The sequence below is a fragment of the Trichoplusia ni genome, chromosome 2, assembly GCF_003590095.1.
Source record: "Trichoplusia ni isolate ovarian cell line Hi5 chromosome 2, tn1, whole genome shotgun sequence".
NCBI classification, from domain to species: Eukaryota; Metazoa; Arthropoda; class Insecta; order Lepidoptera; family Noctuidae; genus Trichoplusia; species Trichoplusia ni.
Window position 1 is genome coordinate 18,334,791 of NC_039479.1, and position 25,479 is coordinate 18,360,269.

General features: G+C 34.5%; 2 protein-coding genes across 2 annotated transcripts; one reads left to right on the forward strand and one right to left on the reverse strand.

The window, feature by feature from the left end:
• On the reverse strand, positions 1–7,665 carry LOC113508523 (post-GPI attachment to proteins factor 2-like). Its single transcript, XM_026891610.1, has 6 exons — positions 6,599–7,665; positions 6,395–6,526; positions 5,539–5,700; positions 4,689–4,794; positions 3,796–4,002; positions 1–2,943 (listed from the first exon to the last, which is right to left on the reverse strand). Exons 1-6 carry the CDS (start codon positions 6,719–6,721, stop codon positions 2,813–2,815), a joined length of 861 nt encoding a protein of 286 aa, XP_026747411.1. The 5' UTR covers positions 6,722–7,665; the 3' UTR covers positions 1–2,812.
• Positions 7,666–7,694: 29 nt separating this feature from the next.
• Positions 7,695–20,219, forward strand: LOC113508522 (tetratricopeptide repeat protein 17). Its single transcript, XM_026891608.1, has 19 exons — positions 7,695–7,991; positions 8,301–8,669; positions 8,805–9,046; positions 9,874–10,161; positions 10,262–10,371; positions 10,805–11,140; positions 11,470–11,584; positions 11,909–12,067; positions 12,499–12,624; positions 12,980–13,121; positions 13,629–13,853; positions 14,177–14,354; positions 14,661–14,777; positions 15,143–15,352; positions 15,550–15,667; positions 16,299–16,518; positions 17,107–17,264; positions 17,615–17,720; positions 18,910–20,219. The coding sequence occupies exons 1-19, from the start codon at positions 7,869–7,871 to the stop codon at positions 19,051–19,053; spliced, it is 3,486 nt and encodes a 1,161-aa protein (XP_026747409.1). The 5' UTR covers positions 7,695–7,868; the 3' UTR covers positions 19,054–20,219.
• The last annotated feature ends 5,260 nt before the right edge of the window (positions 20,220–25,479 follow it).

The window sequence follows — 25,479 nt, forward strand, 5'->3', positions numbered from 1 at the left end:
TCAGATGTCGATTATTTTTAATTAAGATATGTTTTGTTTGAATACATTGTAGTATAATTGATAATAATAATAATTTTGGTCCTTTTCAGTTATAGAAGAAGTAATTGAACAAGGCATTTTATTATAGGGTAGATAAGGGCTTAAGTAAATACCCGTGCCTGTACTATTTGCTCTTATAGTAAGGAACCGTCATTGTGGAAGCGGGACAGCACACTCCACTGCAAATGATCTCATCTCGCTTCTACAACATCAGAAGTTCCTGCTGAGAGAGCTTACAGTCAGAGCGCTCAACAGGTACAGGTACGATGAATATAACCAAAACAACATTATTATATGGGTAATAATTATTATATAAACTTGCAACTACAATGTTATAATTATTATAAAATACTGCAAAGGCTTTGGTAGAAGCCTGAGCGGAGAAACATTCACAAATCACTTTTCACGACGCGACGTGCGGACAAGCCAAATCGACTTCAGCTTAGTTTTAATTATATCTAGACCTTATGAGAATAGAGGCATTTTCACACGGTGTCGACCGACACTCGTGGTGGTTATTAAGGCACTTTGCCGCCACCCTTACGCCGTGACTCCTATACTATGTCCAGCCTACAGAGCCTATGGAGTGAAGACAGAATTTATGCGACACTTTAGTAGCGTCTTTTATGACATTGTCAAGCGATACAGTGTGTGACACCGTGTGTCAAATGCCTTAAGATCAACGCCGTGATCAGCTTATAATCTATGTTATCTTTCATCTAAGAATTGTTTTCCAGCCCTTAACTTTATGAAAAAACACTTTTCAGTCCTAAAACATTACTTAAACATAATTCATTGCATAATCCAACGTTTTAAAATACTTCATCTATGACTAGGTAGGTATACTAGGTACCTAGCTTTGGCTACATTCGATATTTTCATCAGAACATTCGGAGTCACATTTCGTTTGTAGAGCCATTCTTTCAGGTGGCCTTTTAGACTTTTAGCGCTTTAGTAGGCTTCCATTTAAACATTTTGGAACTCTAAGATTATACCCGGTAAGTCTTGCTTCGGAAGACTTAAAAGGTGAATATTGAAACGTATTTTCTTCTTTTAACATCAGTCAAGTTGCAGTAACCATGGATGGTGTGTGAATAATTCTTTGCAATCGATTTTACCGTTGAATTAAGTACTATTAATTGACCCGTAAGCCCTTTTGTAGTCGAAGCAACGCAAGTCTTGACTACCTGTCGACTTTCTCAAAGCAACTACTAATGCCTTACAGAGGAACCTAAGGTTCCTAACTTCCTATATCCTACATGGCGTTTGCCTGTTAGAGTCTGAAGTCGTAAGGTATCGGAGACTTTCGTTGCTTCTTGAACCAAGAGCCCAAGAACCCCACTAATTAGGTATTTCACGTCTGTGGGAACATCGAGGTGGGTAGATAATCGGAGCAATTTCCTGGAACCCATCAACGACTACTGATTGCATAACAAAGGTGCAATTGTTTCCTTTAGATTAAGAATTTTAAATGAATCGCAAAGTAATGAAACTGATAAGTTGAGACCGATAACTCATTATTATTATCAGAACTACTTATGTTATTAAAATAAGTGGTATCTGCGTTTATGTAGCTAAGAAATATTATTATGTTTTCTTGTCGCATTTCCAATTAAATAACCGCTTGGCTATCCTAAAGGTAAGTCTATTTCAGTTTTTATCATGATAAATCAGAATTATCGAGTCGAAAGATTTGACTTTGAATACTTTTCGCGTTCTCTGCATTTCTTATACTATTTTTAACAGTTTTGAATGCTCAAAGTAGCAATTAATCTATGTTACCTAATAATTATAAAATACTCAAGGCAATTAATTATCTTCAACATTATTTTATATATTTACAAATACACATTCTCTTACTTTCTTCCTGAATTGTAAAGAAGGTATTTAGGCTTAAGTGACATGGAAAGTTGCAGTTTCTTCGAAAAACTCGATCCTAAAATTGACGACGAAGAAGATCGTATCACTTCTTGACTTTATTCCCAAAGATAAACTTTTAAAATGCCTTATTTCTTACGAATTCATATTTTTTGTTAAAGCTTGCACTTTTGAGACTATTACGACATTTATAAGGTGGCACGAATACAATTGTAACAACATTAAGTGTAAATTTAAAATTATTGGAAGAAGCCTCGAAGACATTTTTTCTGGTTCTCAATACCACGCGGGTATCATTGGAATAGTTAATATCCTTTGGTTTCTTATTATAATTATGTACCTAAATTATACATTACGCATAACACTGTACATTGGAAAGACATGTTACTATCCAACTTTAAGTATTTATACCTAATCACAAATACTTAGCAATTTCTCATAATTCCGGTCACTTTTTTTCTGCCAAAAGCCTTACACATTATTCAATATCGTTAAATTCAAATCCGATTGCATGAGAGGTAAAACATCATTTACTTGCTAACGCTTCTAAAATTGTGTTAAGTCACTTAAACAAAATCACACGTAGGCGTGTCCACGTTATGCTTGTGTGAGTACTAACTAATACTACATTAAAAGCGTTGATCACACTTCGATTTTTAAATAAAAGCTATTTTAGATTTGATTGCAAATAGATCTTGTTTTACACCTCATTTTCAAAGACTTGTTCTTCCACATTTTAAAGCGTACGAGTACGATGTCATTGCCGAACGTACCTATATTACTTGAATATATTCACCCGCTCATTTCATTTCACGTCGTCTTCTAGTTAAATATCCATATTCCGTTACGTGTCGCTGACCGATTCCATTCACAATCAAATTATGTATGTACACGTTTAGTTCGCCTTATTGTGAGTAGGACACACCACTTGGAGTTCGTGTAGAGGCAGGTCGCGGACCACAATGGCGTGGAATGCCATGTTCGCTGTCGCCAAGATGTACTCGCACACGGAGAACCATGTGAATGCTGAAAATATATTAAGGATACATTAGTGAAGTCTACTAAGGAATTGTTGTTTGCTGTGGCCTGCAAAGTATAAGGTTAATGCAGAAACAATTTAAATAAGTAAACAGTAAGTAGTTAATATATCTTGCATACATCAATAGGTAGGTACTGAAGTTAGCAAAACCAATGTAAACGGCAACGATGAGGCTTACGGATGGATACGATACACACGCTGATATAGTTCCAGTAACCGGCTTAAAAAACTATCGATATGTTTCATCGAAATATGAAGATTACAGCTATGCCCTTAATACTTGCATGTGAAACATTATTGAAAGTTATGACATTTATAACAAGTTCATCGAAAGGTCACTAAACAAAAGAGAAATGTGTAAGGAAAGGTCGCAAATCCGAATAACAAAAGCCCCAACACTTATTGATATTTAAATGTACCAATAAAACTGACGGCATAAACAGATGCTAGCGATGTTAATTAAACCGTTAATCGGTTTTTAATTTTGGTTTCTCTATATTTTATTGCCAACTATTTAAATTATGTTTTCTTTTAACATTCCTGCCTGGTACATTGATCGATATTTAGGGCAAAATAAACAAATGATAAATATTATTTGCTTTTAACTACGCTTTTAGAATGCAATTAATTTGAATTTGACCTTACATCTTACATCTACAAAGGAGTTTCTATGTCGAAAAAAGAATCACAGGTTGTTAACTGCCAATATCATCCATTGCGGGTCTGCTGATAAAGATTTATTATGAAAGAAGCAGTAAGTATCCTTGCACATTTGTTCTGTAACATAGCTTTTTAGACGTTTTGTGTATACTAAATGAAAAATAAGGAAACGAACTTACCTAATGGCCGACACAGCAGTCGGTGCCGCAAGAAGAATATAATGAGTCCCACGGTGGCAGCTATAGCTACGTAGAACAATGTCCAGACGAGTTTGTTCGTCCTGACTGGCTCCACAACATCACTTGCGATGCAGCCGACGCGGGCCCGACACAGCATGTGTAAGAGGGCAGCTACCATGAACACTATGAATATCTTCTCGTGAATGACTGGAAACACAGAATTGAGAAGTTAAATCGTGCACTTATTATGTTAAGTACGATATTAATGAGCTTAGGTTAAAGGAATGACGTAAGTGAAAAGAAAATAGAAGTTTTCTTCACACTTGCTGTAGTATGTGTGCTGAATAAAGAATTGAGTAAAATGTGCGAGTAGATTCGCTCGCGAAGGGTTTCATCCCGTTAGCCATAAAAAAAAACAAATCCTGATCAAAAATGAAACAGTCTTAGTAGTAGTGTCCAGTTTTACCCTTTAAGTACCAAAATAAACAAATTAGAAAGGAAACTTTATGTCTGTTTACTGAGAACCAATTTATAGAAAAGTCCGTTAAAGTTTTTATTCTTGTTCATATAATTTGATCATGTCCGCAAGTATAAATAGTACTGTTAGTCTACTTATCCACTTATCTATCTCAGTTGCGGAAAGAGGATAACTGGTTTCAACGCTGGGCTTTGAAAAGGGCCCATCTCGCGGTTACAAGTGTAATGCACCTAATTGATCGACCGAGTATAGCAACAAGTTCTTCTCGCTTTATGAACTCTATGATCTGAAAATCGATGTTGATTTGTTTCAAAATGATTAAAGGAATCTGTTACCTTGTTAAGAAGCAGCTATAGATAAATAAAACAATATTTAATGAAAACATAGTAAATGTAATAAAGATTAGAGAACTTACAGTAGTTTTCCCTATTGGATATATAAGTGACGCCCGTTAGCGCAAACAGCTCTATAAAATTAAGCCAATAGCAAGCTTCTCCTAACTTGGTCGCTACCGTTCGAGCCTGAAAATAGAAAGGAGATCTTATTTTATTTGTATTCTAACTGAGATTTTTTGAATGAATGGCCATATCCGATTTTAGCGACATTCTTTTTTCGAATCAATTTGCAGGTACAGTGAGCACAGAATTATATTGAGCGTGTTTGGTTAATAATATAAGAGACTTTTCTAACCAACAATTGACTATGGAATAGTACGGATCCACTCAACGCTGTTACATTTCTCGTTTTTTAAGTTTGAAAATCGCCTTTTTTTGTACAAATCTCATTAGATCAGCACAGTTTTGAAAGTCAGCTGCCCTATAATCTAGTTTTATGAGTTATTTATCTTTTCGAACCCGCAGACACGCGAATTAAAGACTAGAAAACTCTCGAAAGAAAATATAAACAAAGCGACGATGACAAGTTTATTTTTAAGCTTCCATTCGACCTAGATAGGTAATTTATTTACGTTGTAACCTTTAAAGTTCAAAGGTAACCACGTAATTATTCAAAGATACATGGTTTCCGAGATTCGTATAGTGATGCAAATAGGTAGTTATAACTAAATCTGTGTTTCGAGAAAATAGTTCCTGAATTGTATGAATTTTACTCAGCTTTTAGTGAACTCGTTAATTGAATTATTTTCGCTCAGCACTTTACTGTATAATGACTTTATTTGCCTATGCAACAAAACTATTTGTATTTTATGCATAAATTAGGACAGTATTTTCTTAGGTAGAGAATAATAAAATTTCAATTAGAATTACCTTCTCCTCCGTAATGTAATTAGTCCGTTCTTTATGGTAGTTGTAATATAAAGAACCTATCAACAACCTTGGTCCTAAATGAAAAGCGATACATATCCTCCAAATGTATCGCTGGGGGCTTATTCCAGTAATCGCACTTATTGACGGCACCACATTGTACACCTGCAAAACAAAAGGTACAAGTGTCTAGACGCCGCTTTCATTCATAGGGCTTTTATGTTTTGTCAAATACTCGGGTAATCTATTCTTAGAATTCTTTAATGAATTGAACGTGGGAAAAATCAATTGGTTCCATTTTAAATTTGATTGTAATTATGGTAATATATTTTTTTCTAATGTTTACAGGAAGTAAAAACTCCGAATTATTAAAAAAATAATAATATAACGTTTGCAACCGTTTTAAAATATCAGCAGATAATTTAGTTGCCAAAACTCCTGTTAAAGATAATTTTGTTAAATTAACGACACTCGCAAAACCGCATACTAGACTTATACATTTAATAAAAAATAAATTATTAATTAGGTATCTAAGTAACTTTTTCAAAAATTAATCAATCGCCGTTAAATATGTTGTTTAGAAGTAATTACAATTTAAAATTTCGATAGTGCAAAAACTTCAACTGTTAAGTACACTTACGAACACATTTGTATAACTATCAAATATTTTATCTAGGGTATAGTGACGCAATAAATGTACTCTTGCGTAACAGAAGAAAAATGCATTACGGGATTAAGCTTAACGTAAGATACTGGCGTTATGTCACAAGTTGAATTGAAGCAAAGATACCTTATGGTAGGTACTGTAAAACTTGGACTAACATGAATGTTCAGCATGGTTCTGGACAAAAATACTCACTTTACAATGCGTTTCGTGTATGTCATCTGCTTGGAATATAGACGCTGTCACATAACAAAATATTAAAGCACCTAATGGAAGCCAGAGTGCAGTTAAACATATTTCCCTCAAACCACATGACCAGAGCAGTCCCTTTAAAGGAAATAGCACATTATTTCACTGATAAACGCAAAAGTCATATTTAATTTAGCACTAAATTCAGACCTTATATTCCAATATTTTAACACTTCTATTTACATTACACTTTTCGTTTGTGCGTTCGTCACCACGCACATCCAAATTTGGCGGCGACTGTACTTGTGCGTCATTTACCATTTTATCTTTCATTCACTCAATACTTTTATACACTTCGATCACATAGTTTTTACTAATTCCCATGAGACAAGCTCTGCACCTCAATCAACGTTGTTACAACCCCTCATACTGACACATTTCTGAAACATCAACGTTTCATGAATCAAAATGACTTCAGGTCAATCTAAGTGTAAGTACGGGTGTAGTTAACACTACAGAGCTTTTTTATGTTTATTCACAAATGCTATTGTAATATTAAAAAGCACAAAGTTACAATTTATGTGGATGAATTAAGGCGTGGATAATATGAGGTTATTTGGACATGCGCATTGGGCCCTTCGGCAGTAGGACAGGGGTTTTGTACCTACCTACCTATATAATAATAATATAGCCTTCTTTAAACGCATGTTTTCATTAATGCTATTTATCAAGAATCAAGAAATCTTTATTGGTGTATTTATAAGCACTTGCTATTGAAATATGGAAAGGAAATTAGCATTCGAAATGTGTGACACCACAGAAATTTTCGGAGAAAGGGTCAATCATTCGTATTTATTTTTGGTAAATAAATAAGGCTACTAAGTTCGTAATGTCGTTCAAAAGTTCATGCTTAAGCTTTTAAACACTAGAATCACTTAAAGCATGAGGTCATAATTAATCAATAAAAACGTACAGAAACGGAAAAGGTTTTCGTGCTAACATTAGTTTATTCGACTATCTTATATTTGGTTAGGTGAATAGTTGATGGAGAAAATCTCTAAGATTATGACACAAATATTGTATAGTTCGTTTTCTCGTTGGCAGACAGTTTAAAAGCTTATATATAGCACCCTACGGACTACTTGATATAGTTCTCGCTTGAATACATAGACTGGATTATTATGCATTTCAAAATGATATTAAGTGACTACTGAGTGTAATTAACATTTAGTCGATTTTATACCTCCCATCCATACATGACATTTCGATTACATGATTTGACATCTGACGTTTTTGGCTGTATCGGTCAAGCTCGCTCATTGAATAAGTCGAGGAATTGCTTGCAGTTGCGCATGAAACATTCAAATTACCAAAATAATTAATTGCGGTAACTGTATTATGTGGTCCACAGACATCATACTGTCCTGATTGGTTACCGGTTATTGTATGTCCATACATAATATGATATTTTAATAGTAAAATGTTGTTCAAAATATTAAAAATGCAGTTTATTAAACTTTGGTGGTTGTTCAGTTTCTGCACTATGCAGATAAATGGCTCGACACATTGGATGGTGACTGAGGGTGGCCTTATTCAGCCGCGGGTATGATAAATTACATATTACTTTATTTATTTCTGCTGTGCAACTATCTTTTTACAAACAGCAATTGTTTCACTGATAAGCTGATCAAACAAAGTTTGGCCCTGTTCCTATTTACATACAATTTAGCTATACTATAAATATAGTTCAAACCTACTTTTTCAAACCCTACAATAATAATGATGCTTACTTCATATAGTAGTTATTTTAATATTGGTAATAGTATTAGCTCTATGTAGTAAAAAATATCAGAATGATTTTATGTCATCATATCACATGACAAAAATTATACAAGAATTTACCAATTTTCAGCTGGACTCACCTTTTGAAATGGCTCGACCATATGACTTATTGGCATTTTTGAATCAAGACACTCGCTGGGATAACATAATCAACATACATCATGATTTGTCTAAAAGACAACAGCTCATAAAAGGGCTTTGGGCAGAACTAGAGAGAACTACAGATGTTAACACTTTATTGAATGAAGATGAGAATTGTGTTAAAGTAGGTCAATTGAACATGATGGACTGGTATATATCCTCTTTGGAGGAAACTAAATCAAAGACATCTCAGGAAGATCTCAAAATTCTTAATTTCAAGTTTGAGGAAGGTGATGTGCCAGATTGTAAAAAGCTGTCCTCATTGACATTTAGTATGTGTGCCTTTGAACATTTAGAGGTAAGAACTCATCATATAAAGTATGAATTTGCAAAATCTCTACCATTTTTTTTCGTACCTGTTCATTTGTAGTGTTTACAAAACTTAACAGGGTCCTTGCAGCATGTATTTATATCACTATAATTTCCCTTCCAGGGTATGAAGCAGAGGGAGAATTTAAGTGCAAGTCCAGAGCTTACCTTACCAACTCACATGTCAGTCTTGTCAGATATAACGGATATGAGTGTTGACCAGTTCGGCTCCTGGGTGGCCGGAGTACTGAGGAAGAATAGCTCTTCATGGCTTCATTACAATATGGCTTCCCTTTATTGGAGGGTCCGAGGTAATGCACCTAAAGCCATGGAGTGTAGCCGTCGAGCTGTACATTATGCACCTAGGTGAGCCTTAGCCCATACATTTATTTTAGCAAGTGGAATTGGTTGCATGATAGCAATCATTTGTTTGACATGCTTGATCCAATTTCGTTTTATATTAAATGAGAGGGATGCAATTCATAAAATAATATCTTTTTCTACTCTTTTTACATATAAAAGAAAGGCAAGGACTTGAATCCTGACTGCAATAACATAAATTGTGTGGTGGAGCCATAATTACATTTTATCAATAGCAATGACTTTATTACCTAATAATACTTGTGACATTGTATTTACAATGTTTTTCGTGACTAACGGTAAAACGGGGTGAATAGAGTTTCAAGGGGTGAATAGAGAATAGTGTTTTTTAGGGGGTTACATGAATATTTTCTTACATTAAATGCTTAGACACAGTTACTTTATGAAATATTTGTGAGTTTGCGTATAATCTTTATGTTTTGTCTAGTTAAACGTCCAAATTTTAATAAAAACTCTGTTTCTATCCACCCCAAAAAACCCTCTATTCACCCCGTTTTACGGTATTCAAAATAATTCAGATCTGTTATTCTATGTACTATTACACTGACAATTGTCATTTTGTAGGTACCTTTACGCTGGCTGCAGGAAAGTAGACTAGTAAAGAATTTAAGACTGTATGAGATCTTATTATTAATGAATTTTAAGTCCATATTGAGGGAATTTCCATTAAAAAGTCCACTTTCTACAATTCCTCTTCTCCATTGGGAGATAATTAGTCGCACAAATTCTGTTTGGTTAACCTATATCTTCCATACAGCCTTCGGAATCTTCTTTAAAATTTATTAATTTGTATTTCACAATTGAATTTCCAGAGAATACAAAGACATAGCTCTTTTGAGCATGGGACTGATTTTGCACCGTAGCAAACTGACAGAGGATTCTGTCGTTATCTTGGGAGCAGCTGTTGACCATGATAAAGGCTGCCCCACAAACCATTTTATACTTGCCAATGCATTAGCTGTAGTAGGAGACTTCAACAGTTCTCTCAAACACTATGATGCTTGCCTAAAGTTGAATCCTTTAAACGATTTGGCTGTTAAATATAAAAATGCAGTTATGTGCCACACTTACCTACTGAATAGAATGCAAATAGTATATGAGTAAGTGTTATTATACTGTTTTCGCTAAATATTGTGAGTATTTTTTTTTTACTGGTGATATATTCAATTTAATCAACTAATATACAGCCTTATGTTACAGAACTTTAAGTAAACTTCGTGGTGAACTAACCGAGTATAGTCAAAGAGAGGCAGTATGGCTCAAATCACAGGCTGCATTCCTTAGAACCATGAAGCATAAAGAGGAATTTGGTAAGCTGACACTGAACTCATAACGGTCGGTTCAAACTAGCACAGGGTAAAAGTTATTATAGAATTCATCCTTAACTCAACCGCATAAAGCTCATATTGCTTTTGAGATAAAAAAAGACCCGCGAATTCAAGAACCCTTGGTTCCATGAACGGTTACAATTAATTCAGAGTATGTGTTTACAAATTATTTATTGTAAACGGTTTCCCCCTTAGGAATTTGATCTTAGTCTCGCAGGGGTTTCACAAAAATTTTAGTAACATGCACTAAATCACCCAGACTTAAGCGTTTGTCAATCACACAAACGCTAATCCTAAACCGGGATCGAACCCGCGACACGCGCACAGTGAGTTTGGCAGGGGGCCCTATCCACTCAACTATCCTTGCCGTCAAGTACTAAAACAAGGTTTACAATAACAAACTACCCTTTTCCAGATTACAGGGATGTAAGTAAAAACTTCGACAAAATTTCTGAACTAACAGGCTTAAATATAAAAGATTTGAAAAAAGAAGGTGATAAATATTCATTGATACAATACTTCTTGGATGGGCCTACTTACAACGACAAGTGGTTGAAGGAGAAAGGAGTTCATTCAATAGAGTCTGCATACAGTTTGCAGAGACTTGTGAAACATATAGGCAGGCATGCTAACATGGTTTTAGAAGATTTGGCACCAGACGCAGATTATGTTAAGCTGGCTGAAGCAGATATTTTGCAGGAAATTGGTCCTACACCGACATTCCCTGATCTGTTTCCAGAGATTGTCAAAGGTGAATATATTTCCTAGTTTCTTTTATATTTTATTTATGAATTCTTGTAATAATTGTATGTGATATTTTACATGTCTGTTCTACTATAGAGCGGCAGCAGAGATCTCATGGTTGGTGTCATAAGATCTGTAGATTTATTTTAACTATTGCATGTTGTTACTATAACTTCCTTTTATTTATTCAAAAACATGTATATTTTGTATGTAATTAGAATTAGATTTCGTTCAGTAATGTGTAGCGCCTTAAAACTACTTGTAATATTGATAGTAGTTTGTTTTAATGTCCAATTTCTATTCAAAATCCTATTTTATGTGCTTTTTTTTTTTCAGCTAATGCTTTTATCGATACCACTGAAGCAAATGATCCTTCGAAGCCAGTTGATAAGAAACCCATTGCGGTTGAACATGAAGAGAGCATATCTGAATATGATACAGGGATAATTTTGTAAGTACCTTTATGTTATTAAAATAAAACACTAATAATGGTTTATTTATGCGTGTTGTACGGTTAGCAACAAAATTAATGAACGAAGTCAGATTTACAAACTGCCGTTAAAGTTTAACAACCTCTACAATATTGGACTTAAGATAAGACTCCCACTTAGCAAGATTCCCAGCATTCATCTTATTTTCTTGCCTAAACCCATGCCTAAGACCATTAATGTAATAATACAGTGCTTGATACGCAACTTGGCATCTAACTAGTGTTGTTGTAAGATAATCAGCAGATGACTTTTAATATCTTTTGGCGTGCTTCGTTTGTTTGCAGATATCCAACAACAATAAAAATAAGTAGAACTTCAGAAGACTTTGATAATGAAGCCGAGTGGCCGTCGACAAGACTTTGCAAAGAGGCTGCGCCTACGTTTCCGGACAATTTAGAAGCTATTTATCAAATATTTTTACCGTTTGAGAATAAGGGATTAAGGTACGATACATCATATGTTTCACTATATACTTCGACGGCAATTTGAATATCAAAAAGTTTAATATTATGACTACCCACCATGTTAGTTTGATTTTATTATTTTGATTAGCTTACCTGGCATTGTTCATTGTAAAAAGTTGGCATTCTATGTTATTATAGTTCAGCTAGTTTGTACTTATATACATCCTACCAGTGTTCTTTATTTTTCCTACAAAATACCATTTGAAGACAGTATAGATTTGAATATCTTTACCAGCCAGTGTCGCGCAGAGCATGCGCGAAGCAAAGCTATCCCATGACTCTGGCTTAGTTAGTCTGGGGAAGTCCGACATATCTCCACGATATGCCCTCGACGTAGGTTGAAGTCATTAGCGTTTCATCCCATAAAACAAAAAAAAAACATTTGCATGTCTTTTTTAAACTATTTCCAGACTGAAATCGCTGCTGACTGACAAAATAGGTTACTCAGCTAAAGAGGAGCATGAGTTACCGTGGCATCCTCCCACGTGTCCCAATGATAAGGACGCCGCTGCATTTACACAGAAAAAACCACAGAAGTAAGTTATTCGATATAACTATATATATAGGACAATTGATTATCAACCTTATGCAAATCCTGCTTAAATACATTTTACAATGAGGCTACATAGTAAAATGTATTTACACTTCATTCGGCCAGGTACTTTGATAACGGTATACATCAAACATCTTAATGTGACTTATTGTCTTTTAACTCAGCTTAAAGTGAAGCCCGACTAAAAGCGAGTTTAATTGTATTGTTTACCTCTTTAGAACATCAACCAAAAGGAGTGTTTCTATATGGAGTATAAGGATAAAATAATTGAGGTTTCAGAAAATAATTTATCTAATTTACAATCTATTAACAAAAGCTATTGTATTTGTCTATTTCAGGCCACAATTTGTGAGTGAAGTGGTGGCAACAGATTACTTACGCAACAAACTGTTGGAGTACGTTGGTGACGGAGATGCTTCTGTTGTCAAGAACATGCAGGACGCGGAGATAGGACAACGGATATACGCTGCTATGCAGATGGTGAGATATGTTAAAACAAAGAAAACAACTCCTGCACTGAGGAGTCATATTCCCAGACATTTTCTACTCCCCTTACAACCATTATTTGGCAACACAGTAGCTTATGATTTCTGTAAGATTTTAAACCAAATATTGAAATATTTTCAGTAGTTGTGGCGTGAAAGCTTTTCAGACAAACAGACAGGGTCTTTGGCGTTCAAAGCTTTATAAGTAGTAAAAGAATAGTAAGAATTGATTAATTTTGGTCCCTTCCACTAGAAAAAGCGTATTGTAGGTTTAATCTGGTTATTATGTTTGTTTGTGTAATACCAAACGGATTCGATTTTTCAAAGACATATAACTAGATATATACCTTTTACCATCATCATCATCGGCTCGCTTTCGCCTCGCCCGCTCTGTCGCTCCTTTCCCCAACTATGTTGGGGTCCAGTGGTGGTACTAGGGTTTTGCAAAGAGCGACTAATACCTTTACCATTCTTTTTCCAATACAAATATTTCTTTCTCTAGAGATTAGCTCCAAAATGGCTGCTATACACGATGTCTTCGCTCTACTGGCGAGTGCGAGGCAACAACGTGAATGCCTTACACTGCGCCATGACAGCCAGCCGCACTGTGGAGCAGAGGTTTAAAGACATCGTGTTGATATCATTAGCGTCCATATACTTGGAGATGGGGTACTTCGACGAGGCACTGAATGCTGCTGAAGAGGCTTTCAAATTGAGTCTTTATGAGGTAAGAATATTTCTTTGGTGTCGATTGTTGATGCCGATGAATGGAAATAATATACATGTTGTAAACTATAGAATATAAATTTGTTTATTTTTCCTGTTTCTGATTAGTAAGTCTGCAGGACTATTAAGCTATCAATAATATCATAAGTCTTAAAGTTGATTAATAGGATTATGGACAAAAGTTTTACAGTAATCGAAGGCACTAGCCTATTCCAGGTTGATATTTTACCCAAACTTTGTTACCAAATTCCATTGTTAGTACTTATATTCCGTTACGTTACTGCATGATTCAACTAAAACTCAAACGTATATATTTTATTTCAGCCAGCAACAAACTTCATTCTAGCAGAGCTGAACATGATAAAGAAGCATCGCAATACACATATGTTTCACTTAAAGCAAGTGATACGTGTCGAACCGATGTATATGGGCGGGCTGGTTCGCGCGCTACTGGTGGGCTGGTCCTGTCTGTTTAAGCAAGTTAATGTACTCCATGAATTAGGTACATATGATTAGCTTTTTGTCATCTTCAAAGCTTTTTAATTCAAGAAGACCGTTTTCATTAAAATTTAAATAATGATTAGTTTCCAAAATGATATTTATATGGAGAGGAATTGACTCTGCAAGTAATATAACAAAACTAGTTTATATAAAGTAGCCAAAATGGAAATAGGGTTTCATCAGGTTGGAAACCAATAATTTTAACTCAGGCCCAGGGTATTGGATGATAGTTAAGCATTTTTTAGAAGTAAACACTTTTATGTTATGTATATATTCCGTATAACAGAATAAATAATTTCGTTTACAGAATTTAATGAAGGCGATATATGTACTCAAGTGGAACCGGGAATGAGTATGGTGTGTGAGAAGGACGGCACGAACTGTCACTTAACTAACATACAGTGTTATGGCGCTCATGAACGTGGTAGGTCGAAATCAATTTCAATTGATTTGTATATTTAAATTATCAAATTAATATATTTTTAACACCATTCCTAAATCTTCTATTTTCTATGCTCGCAACATTTCTAAAAGTTATATAATAAAAACTGAACAATATGCTACTGCGTTTTCTCAAGAGGTTCATATCTTTTTAACAAGTAATTAACACAAACCTTTATTGAAATACAAAAACACGTTGTCCTTGCGAAAATTCAGTCCTAGGCTTCCTTTTATCAAATAGAACCTTTATAAAATATTATAAACATTATAATCAGTATCACAATATTTCCATTGCTTCACTAACATTCTCAAACATAACCATAACACATGCCTTCCTAATTGTCGCAGAAAGCAGCACTTTAGTACGAATGCTTGAACTAAAAGACGATAATATCCAGGGCGCGTCGGTAGACGATATGGATGAGGGGGTCTTCGATCATTTCGTACAGAACATGCCGACCGACAGGACGGATAAGGTCGGCCATCAGAAGAACTATGATGCCTTGATGAAGACTGTCGGGAAGGCGCTAAAGGGTTGCGGGAATAGAGGATGTGCAAGTAATTGTTGTTTTTCTTCTTTTTTGTGTGAATCCATACATCCTTTTTGGAGATTTTTAGTGGACGGTTTTTATAAAAACTTTGCCATTTTGGACGTTCCTTCTATAAATTAGTGAGTATTTAATAAATACATAAATACTATTTATGTATGAGACGTACGAATTTTACCATGTGACGAATCGTAATTTATGTTTTAGGTATCCAACCAGAGGACTTGGCTTTAAAAGAAGAAGATTGCACTTATCAACATTTAGAACTTGGATATTGGTTGCACATCATTAGCTTTAGGCAGCTACTCAGTGATTCCGAATCAAGGTACAGTGTGTATTCACAATACAGGAGAAATCTATCTTAAAAGTGTATATTAAGTTAATATCAACTTTAAAATTACGTTATTTTACACCTCGTGATTAATTGGTACTGAATGAACTTAGATATTATGTTAAACATTTGCCATCAGATTTTCTCCTTGTTACTTTAGTAGATCTCAAGACAGAACATTTTAAATGTAATTCGTAGTTACACAAGAACAAGGATTTCAAAATAGTACTGTTGTACAAAAGGACACAAGCTGACTATTATTAACTTTCCTGGTTATTTAAATCCATGTAGCCTATCGAGGTCCACTGTCAGACATAGGTCTCCTCCAAGTTGCGCTACATTACCCGGCCTTCTGCATCCAGTATAAGCCAGCCACCTTATTTTTAACAACATGAAATAAAATACATTACACTAAAATTTTGGTCTGTTTGATGTTTGGCCCCCTCCATTTTAAGTGTCGACCCTTTTAATCAAACGTATCTACGAACAATTTCAAATAATTCACCTTAGCTTAGATTAATCCTTTCGGACCTACTACAGATAGACAGACAGATGTCAAACTTATAACATCCTTCTATTTGCGCCGGATTATAAAATGCTTTCAATAATAACCTTTTATTTTCAGGCTACCAGCAGAAATTGTAGCAATGACGCCATCGAACAAGAAAGTTCCAGAATGTCGTATAAACGTTGATCCGTCGGAGGACTTCTTCCTAGATCGCCTGACGAAGGTTGACACTGAAGGTTGGGAGCCAGTCCTCAGTCTGATGCACCAGTTCGCTGAGCTCTTCAACTTCTATGACTATGTTACTCTTGGAGCTAAGATAGCTAAATATGTGGAAACGGTGAGTGTGGGGGAAATAAAACGTTTTTTTGATGGTTTTTTTTTTATAAATATATTGATTGTTTTAAACAGATATAAATCTCAAATTCAAAATTTTATTTAACAGTTCAAAATTACCGTTTAACTAAATTTAAAGAAATAAACTCAATTTGTATTTTTGAAATGACGTGTGTATCTTAACACTCATGGTAATTATCATTTCAAAAATTGCATTTGAGAGCGTCAATAGTTTGTATAATTATTGGATTTTGAGATTTTTTTTACACTTGTAGTGGTTTAATAACTTTTTATTTGTTTATACAAAAACATTTTAGTTATGATAGTTTATTATGCTGTCAATTCTTTGTGATGTAACGGATGAGTTTGAACCTCGTACATATACGCTCTAAACATCCTCGGTTTATATGAACAAGTATCAATTGCACTAAACTACGATGTATTTTGAAATTATCGTCTTGCTATGGATAGCATATCGTACCGTAGCTACCGTGCTGCTACTATGTTTGAACTTATCAGTGATATCTTTTTGTGGAAAGCCGGCTGTAGACGCTTTAGAAATCTGATTTGATATGTTTTTCGCTGTGTGCAGCACCCGTCGTGCTGGGCGGGGCAGGCGGCGGCGGGCTGGTGGTGCGGCGCGGGCGGGCGCGGCGCCTGCGCGGCGCGCTGCCTGGCCGCCGCCGCCGCGCGCGCGCCCGCGCCGCACGCCGCGCACGCGCCGCGCGCGCTCGCCGCGCTGCTGCACATGTACGTACTGACATATGCAAATAACTTTACAATACAGATAACATTTTGCGATAAAGTGGATGATACCAAAAGCTATCAGAAAATACTTATGCTGATGAAATAAAATAAAATCCTATCCTATTCTGTCCTAAAAAGCAGTTTTAAAATTATTTACTTTTTCATAAATCTCTTGAAAATACTATCACGTATAATCAGCATATGTTTAAGTCTTACTTATTGAAAAAACATGGCTTCTCATAAGTTTTTCATTTCGTCTTTAAAATTAACGAAACAAATTAAAACACCTTTTTTCCAAAGTAATAACTAATCATCATATTAATTACGTTTATTAACAACACAATTATTTGCAGACAATCCAAAATAAAAGACGCAAGGGACGTCGCGTATCTATCATTTTATGCAAGACCGAAAAGTAAAATAGAAGCTTTCCTGGTTGGAGTGTCACATACATATTTGGTAAGTAATTCTAACACACAGGATATATTATCATACAATTTGTAACAATATATGACACGTCATTCATAAAAGGTAACAAAAAAGGTCAAATATGAACTTTTTCGAATTTGTTATCCTGGGCATTATGAAGCTGAACAGTATATTTTTATTTGTACTGTAAATTTAATTGTTAGTAAAACAAGTGTTTTTACTAGAGATGCGCCGAATAGTGGTTTCACCGAATAACCGAATGCCGAATACTATTCGGTTTAAAGTTTACCGAACCGAATATTCGGCCGAACTATTCGGTTCAAAATTTTATTGCCTCGCCGCGTAAACAGGTTTCAACATGTCCTTACTAGCTTAAACATTTAAAAACTGTTATTTTTTAAGTTTTAACTGTTTAGTTTCAGAAATAAATATTACTAGCTTTTCGCCCGCGTCGAGGACGGTTATATCGCGTTTCCAAGAGAACTCTTCAAAAGTCCGGGATAAAAACTATCCTATATTCTTTCTCAAGGTCAACTCTATTTCTGTACCAAATTTCATTACAATCTGTTGAGTGGTTTAGACGTGAAAGCGTAGTAGACAGACAGAGTTACTTTCGCATTTATAATATTAGTAGGGATTATTATCTTGATCTATGGTTGAAATATTTTGTTTGGAGGTCTAAAAGTATAATTTATGATTGAAGACTGATTAAAGCGTTTTTAAAACTAAAACAAATATTGACTAGAAAGTTGTAAGTAAAATGTTGTTTAAGAAATAAACAAGTTGATTTTTGGTTAGGTAATTCAACCATTTTTTCATAGTATTTCGTAGACTTATAACAAAATAAGTTATATCTTTTAGTTCTACATTGGGTAATGTGGCGGAGAAAAAAAGAACCGAATATATTCGGCCCAAACCGAATAATTCGGCCGAATACGAATAGTGAAAAAATTGCCGAATACGCCGAATACCGAATACCGAATAGTTATTCGGCGCATCTCTAGTTTTTACCTACAAAAATCATTCCTGCTGTCCCATTCACGCCGTTCCGCTTTCTCTGCTGCACCTGAAAACTTCAAACAAAATAATTACTATCCAAAGTTTAACTTCTACCTCAGTGATATCAACTATCACTGAGGTAGAAGTTAAACGGTTAAAAGGTAGTTTATGTTTTTCAAGTGGTAAAATAGGTAACCCTTCATTATTTTTCCGTTTCTAGGCGGAGTACGAGCCAGCTGTCTGGATGTACCGATACGCGCTCACCTTCGACGAGAAGTTCTTGCCAGCGAAAGCCTGTCTCCACGCCACCATGTGTCTCATGCTCTTCGGGGATGCCGCAAAGTCGAAACCTAAACCAACCTAAACATTCACATTAATAACTAAGTTACACTAAAGACGCAATGAAAATAAACGATCATTTTGAAACATAATAATTGAAGACCAGGTAAAACAATATGTCTCGTTGATCATATAGGAACTTGAAGCGCCATCTATCTACTTCACTGTTTGCGCGCGCATTTATGGTTTGACCAATCAGAAATGCGGGCTCACTTTTTCCAGACTTGGTTTTCCGCACCTGTGAAAATAATTATTCAAACGTTCATAAATGATAATTATTTTAAATTGTGCCAGTGTATTAAAAAAATAACCTGAACAAATCGCAAACATTTCCCCTAAGATAAGTATACTGTAATAAATCGTTGTTCCAATATTTATTTATTCAGTACCAGTAGTTCATGAACAAAATATTCGTACATACATAAGTGGATTAATAATTATGCATATTAATGTGATGAGGTAAATGTTGTGACCATAATTATAAGTATATACAGAATAACAAATACTTTATCGTTCCTTGAAAAATACGTTTTGTTCTAGTTAGAAGTTCATTGCATATATTTTCTACAGTTACCAACAATAAGGTGAAAAAGCTGTCAAAAATGCTACGTAGTGCAATTTAAATCGTAAACTCGTTTGGGCTGTACTTTTGTCAAATTTAAGTTTCGTAATTCATTGCCTAAACATATTTCTGCGCTCTTGTTTCAGGTCAACCTGCCTTATTATTTATTTCATACATTAAACTTAAATCCATCATACCAATTTGCCTGTAACTGTTTTTGACTTGCCAAAAATCGTTCGTTTTCATGATATATTTATCATAGTGTATTTGTAGTTTTTATTTATATTAATTTAAATTTATTTCCGCCTAAGAACAAAATGTTGAATCATTCCTTGTTGTTATGCTCAAATTCTTAATTAAACCTTCATAGTAGTTAAATTTTCGTTAATATATAACTAGTCATAGGTACCTTAATTATTCCATAACAATACGTTAACATCATGGCCGTGTACCTACAAATGGTTTAAAGTTTAAACGATACTTAAACTCGAAGTACATACTGTTGATGTAAATTATTTTTGTATAAACATTTTGTGTGTAAAATGTTTTCTATGTTGCTATTTCCAATTAGATACTTAAGACTGACCTGCTTTTTTAGTATCAATAAACTTAAACAATTTTCAAGTGATTCTATTTAGTTTTATTTAATTGGTGTCCATGTCGTATACTGTAAATTTCTGTTATACAGTTCGTTAACATAACAGGGGAAGTGATTTTGGGCAAACATATTCGTAAACCTCATGTAGAAAAAAGCCCTTGGCTGAAACTGAATGTTCACAGTTTCGAAACCCAAAAAAGTGTGATAAATAGTCCTAGTCTGATAAATACATATAACGTATAACCCATGTGAAGGGGAGTTGTAGTTGCAAACATTTACTAGTTACTCTAGTAAAATAGCATTACTTATTACTTTGTCCTAGGGACCCGTAATTTACAATACTTTTACTTAATCGTCTAAATTAATCTAAATACATACAAATAATACATTATTAGCTCACACGAATCAGCTTTGCTACATTTTTCATATTTCATGTGCAGCGGCAATCTAGAATCTAGATGGCGTGGTTGAGGAGTTCATAATAAGTAGTGTAGTGTTACCAATCCATCTGAGTCTATAGGGTAAATACAGCAATTCTAACAATTCCATAAGGCTTTACTGGTCGTCTTAAAGTTTCTGTTTACCCCATGTTGAATTGTCATGTACTCTCTTTGATTACTATTAATTAGTTTTAAACATTCCCCATAACTTACTTTTTTTTCTGAAAGATGCAGTGGCAACACTAACAAATACAAACACACAAAACATACACATTAGGGTTGCTAGCCACAAAAAATACCAAGGATAGGTACACAATAGTTACAGATATTCAGAGGTAAATATTCTCCGGTGTTTGTAGCGCTGATCGTTGATAGTGAAGCTCCGACAACAACTATTAGAACACGCACAAGAGTATATTCGGGTTACTAGTCCTGTGCAGTGCCCAATAGTTGTTTTGGGCTTCAGGGCTTTTTGTCTTCGCTTGATGTGACGATAGAAGCTGTAAATGAAGTCGGTTAAAAATAGGGATACTCTTTTGATATAATGCATTATAAAATTTGATATAACTAGGTATCTACCTATTGATATGTTTTATCAAAAGCGTTCAACGATGAATTGACGCTAATTTTGTGCAGCAATGATTAATAATAAACAACTTAATTAGTAGCATTGCTCTGGGTATTTTGTTTTTAACTATATTTAAATTATTTCAAGGTATATATCATAAAGACTTCCAAACGATTCACTATAGATAGATCTACTTAACTGAACGGATTAAGATTGCTAAGTTCCACATGATTTTTGATAGTAAATCAACATTATTTTTCCTCAAATATATAATAACAAAACAAGAGGAATACGCTGAACTAGTTAATCTGAAAATATAATTTATGCCTCTAAATATTACTCCTGATTGATTAATTCTTTCCCTAGAGTGAATATGCTCTTACCAATTTAGTCCTAAAAGACTTGAACATTTATAACTTTGCTGCACGCACGGTTCGATGCGATTAAAAGCCGTTATTTGTAAACTAAGCTTAGTAAATCTGCAATACTACTGAAACAATACGCGATCTATCAAGTAAAGGATTAAATAATAGACAGGTGGAAAGACAACTGTACATAACATACATGAAAAAACAAGTTTTCCTAAAAAGCATTTTTAATTGATGGATAGGCTAAAATCAATACTGCACAAAAACTTTTATAACAATAGTCTGCTTGGAAGCAAGTTTTGCGTGAATTTTGTACTATTGTTATTTTTGTCTATGGTCCAAAAAACTACAAGATTAAAAATTAAAGAGTAAAGTTTTGAACTATCATAAATTCAAATAAGAAACCTATCCTCTCAAATCATGATGCGTATGTATTTATCGCTTACTTTAAATTCATCTAAATGTTACAGATAACTTTACCGTTCTTTACTTATAGAACATAAAGACGTTAATAATTATTTCTCAGTATTCACAAATGTGATTAAGTAGCTGACAAAACCACTTATGACACAAATGCTCGACATTGAATCGAATGTTTAAAAATTTTACAAATTATTGAATATTTCTTAAGTTAGACAATTTATTTTTCGGTTTATTCCTAAACCATTAACGTACATAAGTATGACAGTTACCAATTACCTAGATGAGTATGCCTGTAACACTAAACCCACCTTACATTACTAGTCAATTAAAGTATTGTTTATGCAGAAAACGTCACTTTAGCTGCAAATTATGACAGATCACCTTTTTGCAAAGTCACCCATACATGCACTGGGTAAAGTTATTAATCTAGTTTGTGAAAACACAGTAAAGAAATGACTTACCTGACGTAATAGAGCGTTGTCTTGTCGATCTTTTTCACGTGGTCTGAAATAATATCTCGAATTCAAAATGCTAAAGCAATTTAACACGAATAAAATGATTAAATTGAAATTGAGTTGCTTCAGGAAATAAGGCAGTTGCTGCTTACACATTTCTATCTGTGGCCATCATAAATTGATATTTTTTCTTTAGTATTTTATTTTTAATTTTGAACTTGCCTACTTCATTGAAACCTCCTTTGTGCTAAACAAAGCATAAAATCTGCCACTTTCTAATCTAGAATGATTAAAATACTTAAGTGTACACGACTGCACATGCATACTTAAGCCTTTAAACAAAATTACATGCAACTAAGTTGGGACAGCCAACTCGATCAAGAATAAAAAAGACTTCGGTGGCAAGTAAGGACATTGATTGGTATAAAAGGTAATAGTATTCCGTGAATAGTAATAAATATTAGACTTGCCTAGTGAATGATACCTAAGTCATTAACGGCAGGGGGAGCAATTTTCCTGAGCAATACCGAAATAAGTTAATTGGTTTGGTTTATCCGTGTTTTTTCTTGGTATGTAGAAAGGTTAAAAATATATAAAAGTAGAGTATATGTGTGCAATGTTTTATTATTATTCTATACTTTTCACCAAGATCTTCCGTGGCGAAGGTAGTATGGTGGTCTAGTCAGATAAAGAGGTCTGGAAGAAAAAGGGGGTAGACTTTGCCCAGCAGTGGGATCTGACACAGGCTATAAAATAACTCGGTCAAAATAATATTTAGCATATCCTACCCTGATGCCTGAGTATTCAGATTCAGTAGATCATCGACGTTATAGACCATTATTGTAAGCATTATAAATCGCCAAAAATATCAATTCGGGATAGAAAAGCCTCCAGGTACACTCAGGTACAGTGACCGATTTTGCTTGGTCTATTTTCCTTGTTAGCATAGGCTAACGTATCAATTACGGCAATGCAATATCTGACAGAGACCGATGACTGTACAAGACATATGGTGCCATTTACATGGACAGCGTTACAAGGGTATCCGATGGCGTCGAAATCTGTTAGTACAATAATTGTTTGCCTGACTTGACTAGTGAGGTGATTTGAGACTGGGAGATAGGTGTGATATGGTACAAGGCATATGACACACTACAATAGGGATGGTGATATTTGTTTTCGTTGTCCGTCTTGTAGTTCAATGCATAATATTGGATGCGTATTTCTTGTGTCCCGCAAACCTAAATTGTTCGAATTACGGTGAATGGATTTTACGCGTGACGACATGATGGTTTATATATTTTATGAAATCGCTACGTCACGAGCCTCCTCCCCAGAACATTATTCTTGTAAACTTTCGGTGTTAAGAAAAAGGCAAAATAGTTAAATAGATCGTTCCTATTTATACCGAGTCATAAACCCTATGTATAGCATAACTGATGGAACTGTTAGGAAGCGGTGATGGGTGGGCGAAACTGGGTGCTGTCCAATGTAACCTGACCTTCAAAAAGTGCTACTTAGTAGCCTAATTTGAATAAATGAATTTTGATTTTGATTTTGATAATCGAGAATGCATGTAAAAGCATGAATGATTTTCCGGAAAAAAATTACTTAAATATGTACATACTATCATTGGGCCATCACATTTTTAAAGTTCTAGATCGTTAATGCTTTAATGCTAATAAAAGATCACATAGGTATTAAATATTTAAGCAAAGAACTTTGAAGGGCGTAACAATTTCCATAACTTGATTTATATTTTCTCTCGAGAATCACCCAACGCCAATAACAAATACCACGTTATTCGTCATGTTTTGATATGCGATATGCAGATCTAATCAACTTTCATAAAGAAATACAATAATAATGCCTCGTGTATGTATAACATTTTTGTAAGAAGTAATAAACTATTTTAACTGCTGTTGCAGTTACTGGTTCATTAAGTTTGACACTACAAGCTTTCTCCCCCGAGGATGTTTTTACTCGAATGAGGAAGCCTGTACTGTGAGTCTTGCTATGCACCTATCTGTCACGTCCGGCTATGCATTTTTTTAATTCTTAGCCAGACGTGACAACGGTAGAGAAAAAAGAAAGAAGAAAGAGAAAATAGAGAAAAGCTTTAACCCGAATGATGGACAAATCTTGGATGGCAAAAAATGGTAGGGATAGAATTTGATTCGAAAGGCTTGAGATATAGGAAAATGGTCATAACGTGAAAACTCAAGTGGTTTTGCAAGGCTGATGATGCTCACTATAGTGTGACCTTCTGTGAGATAAAAAATTCAAACGTATTTTTTATACCTAAACTCAGAATGCCGCATGTGAATAAAAGATAATAATTTAATAAAGTTTAACCAACGGGATTTTGCCTGGACAAAGTCAGGGCAGATTTTTTTCAAGTGATGTTTGTAAATCCGCAATTAGGCATTTTAATTTCTTGTTCTATGAAAGTATGATTTCCTTGCTGGCACTCTGCTTTTCTATGTTAAAAAATAAACTATGTTCAAAGAAAAGAATGAACACAGTCAAACTCTACCACGGCAACAATAAGCGATGTCCCTGAATCTCGTAAGGCAGAATTAATTTGCGCTATCTAATATTAGAGCCCTCACCTAAATGTATTTAATTTATTAGCCAGTAGCGTTAACCGGTTCTTTCTCTATATAAGTCTTTAAATTTAGATTAGTCCAAAAAGTACCAGCATGAAAAAAACAGTTATAAAACTTTCGTAAAATATGACAAAATGAAGCGATTAAAATGTTCAAAATAATTACACACCACTTACTTGTTTTTAAACTGGAAGTCGTTGAACAGGCACCGGCTGGCGGTTGGGTGCCAACAATTATGGACACGCTGGCCACCTATAATTTTCTAAATAAATCAACAAAAGATAATGCAAAAAAATAAAACGGTACAAAGCCAATAAAATATTTAAATACATCAAGATGATGAATCAGGTAACATCAAGATTAAAATAAAATAAAATAAAAATTGTCGAAGTCGACGCTTTTCTAAAGATACAACAAGAACACATTTA

What these genes read in the sequence shown, in the direction of transcription:
- LOC113508523 (XM_026891610.1), bottom strand. Translation starts at nt 6,721, where the DNA reads ATGAAAGATAAAATGGTAAATGACGCACAAGTACAGTCGCCGCCAAAT. An exon ending in ATTACATTACGGAGGAGAAG is followed by an intron (nt 4,795 to 5,538) that starts GTAATTCTAATT and finishes TTCTATTTTCAG; the next exon opens with GCTCGAACGGTAGCGACCAA. An exon ending in ATCCAATAGGGAAAACTACT is followed by an intron (nt 4,003 to 4,688) that starts GTAAGTTCTCTA and finishes CTGTGTTTCCAG; the next exon opens with TCATTCACGAGAAGATATTC.
- LOC113508522 (XM_026891608.1), top strand. Translation starts at nt 7,869, where the DNA reads ATGTTGTTCAAAATATTAAAAATGCAGTTTATTAAACTTTGGTGGTTG. An exon ending in GCTGTACATTATGCACCTAG is followed by an intron (nt 9,047 to 9,873) that starts GTGAGCCTTAGC and finishes TTGAATTTCCAG; the next exon opens with AGAATACAAAGACATAGCTC. An exon ending in CTCGCCGCGCTGCTGCACAT is followed by an intron (nt 17,265 to 17,614) that starts GTACGTACTGAC and finishes AATTATTTGCAG; the next exon opens with ACAATCCAAAATAAAAGACG.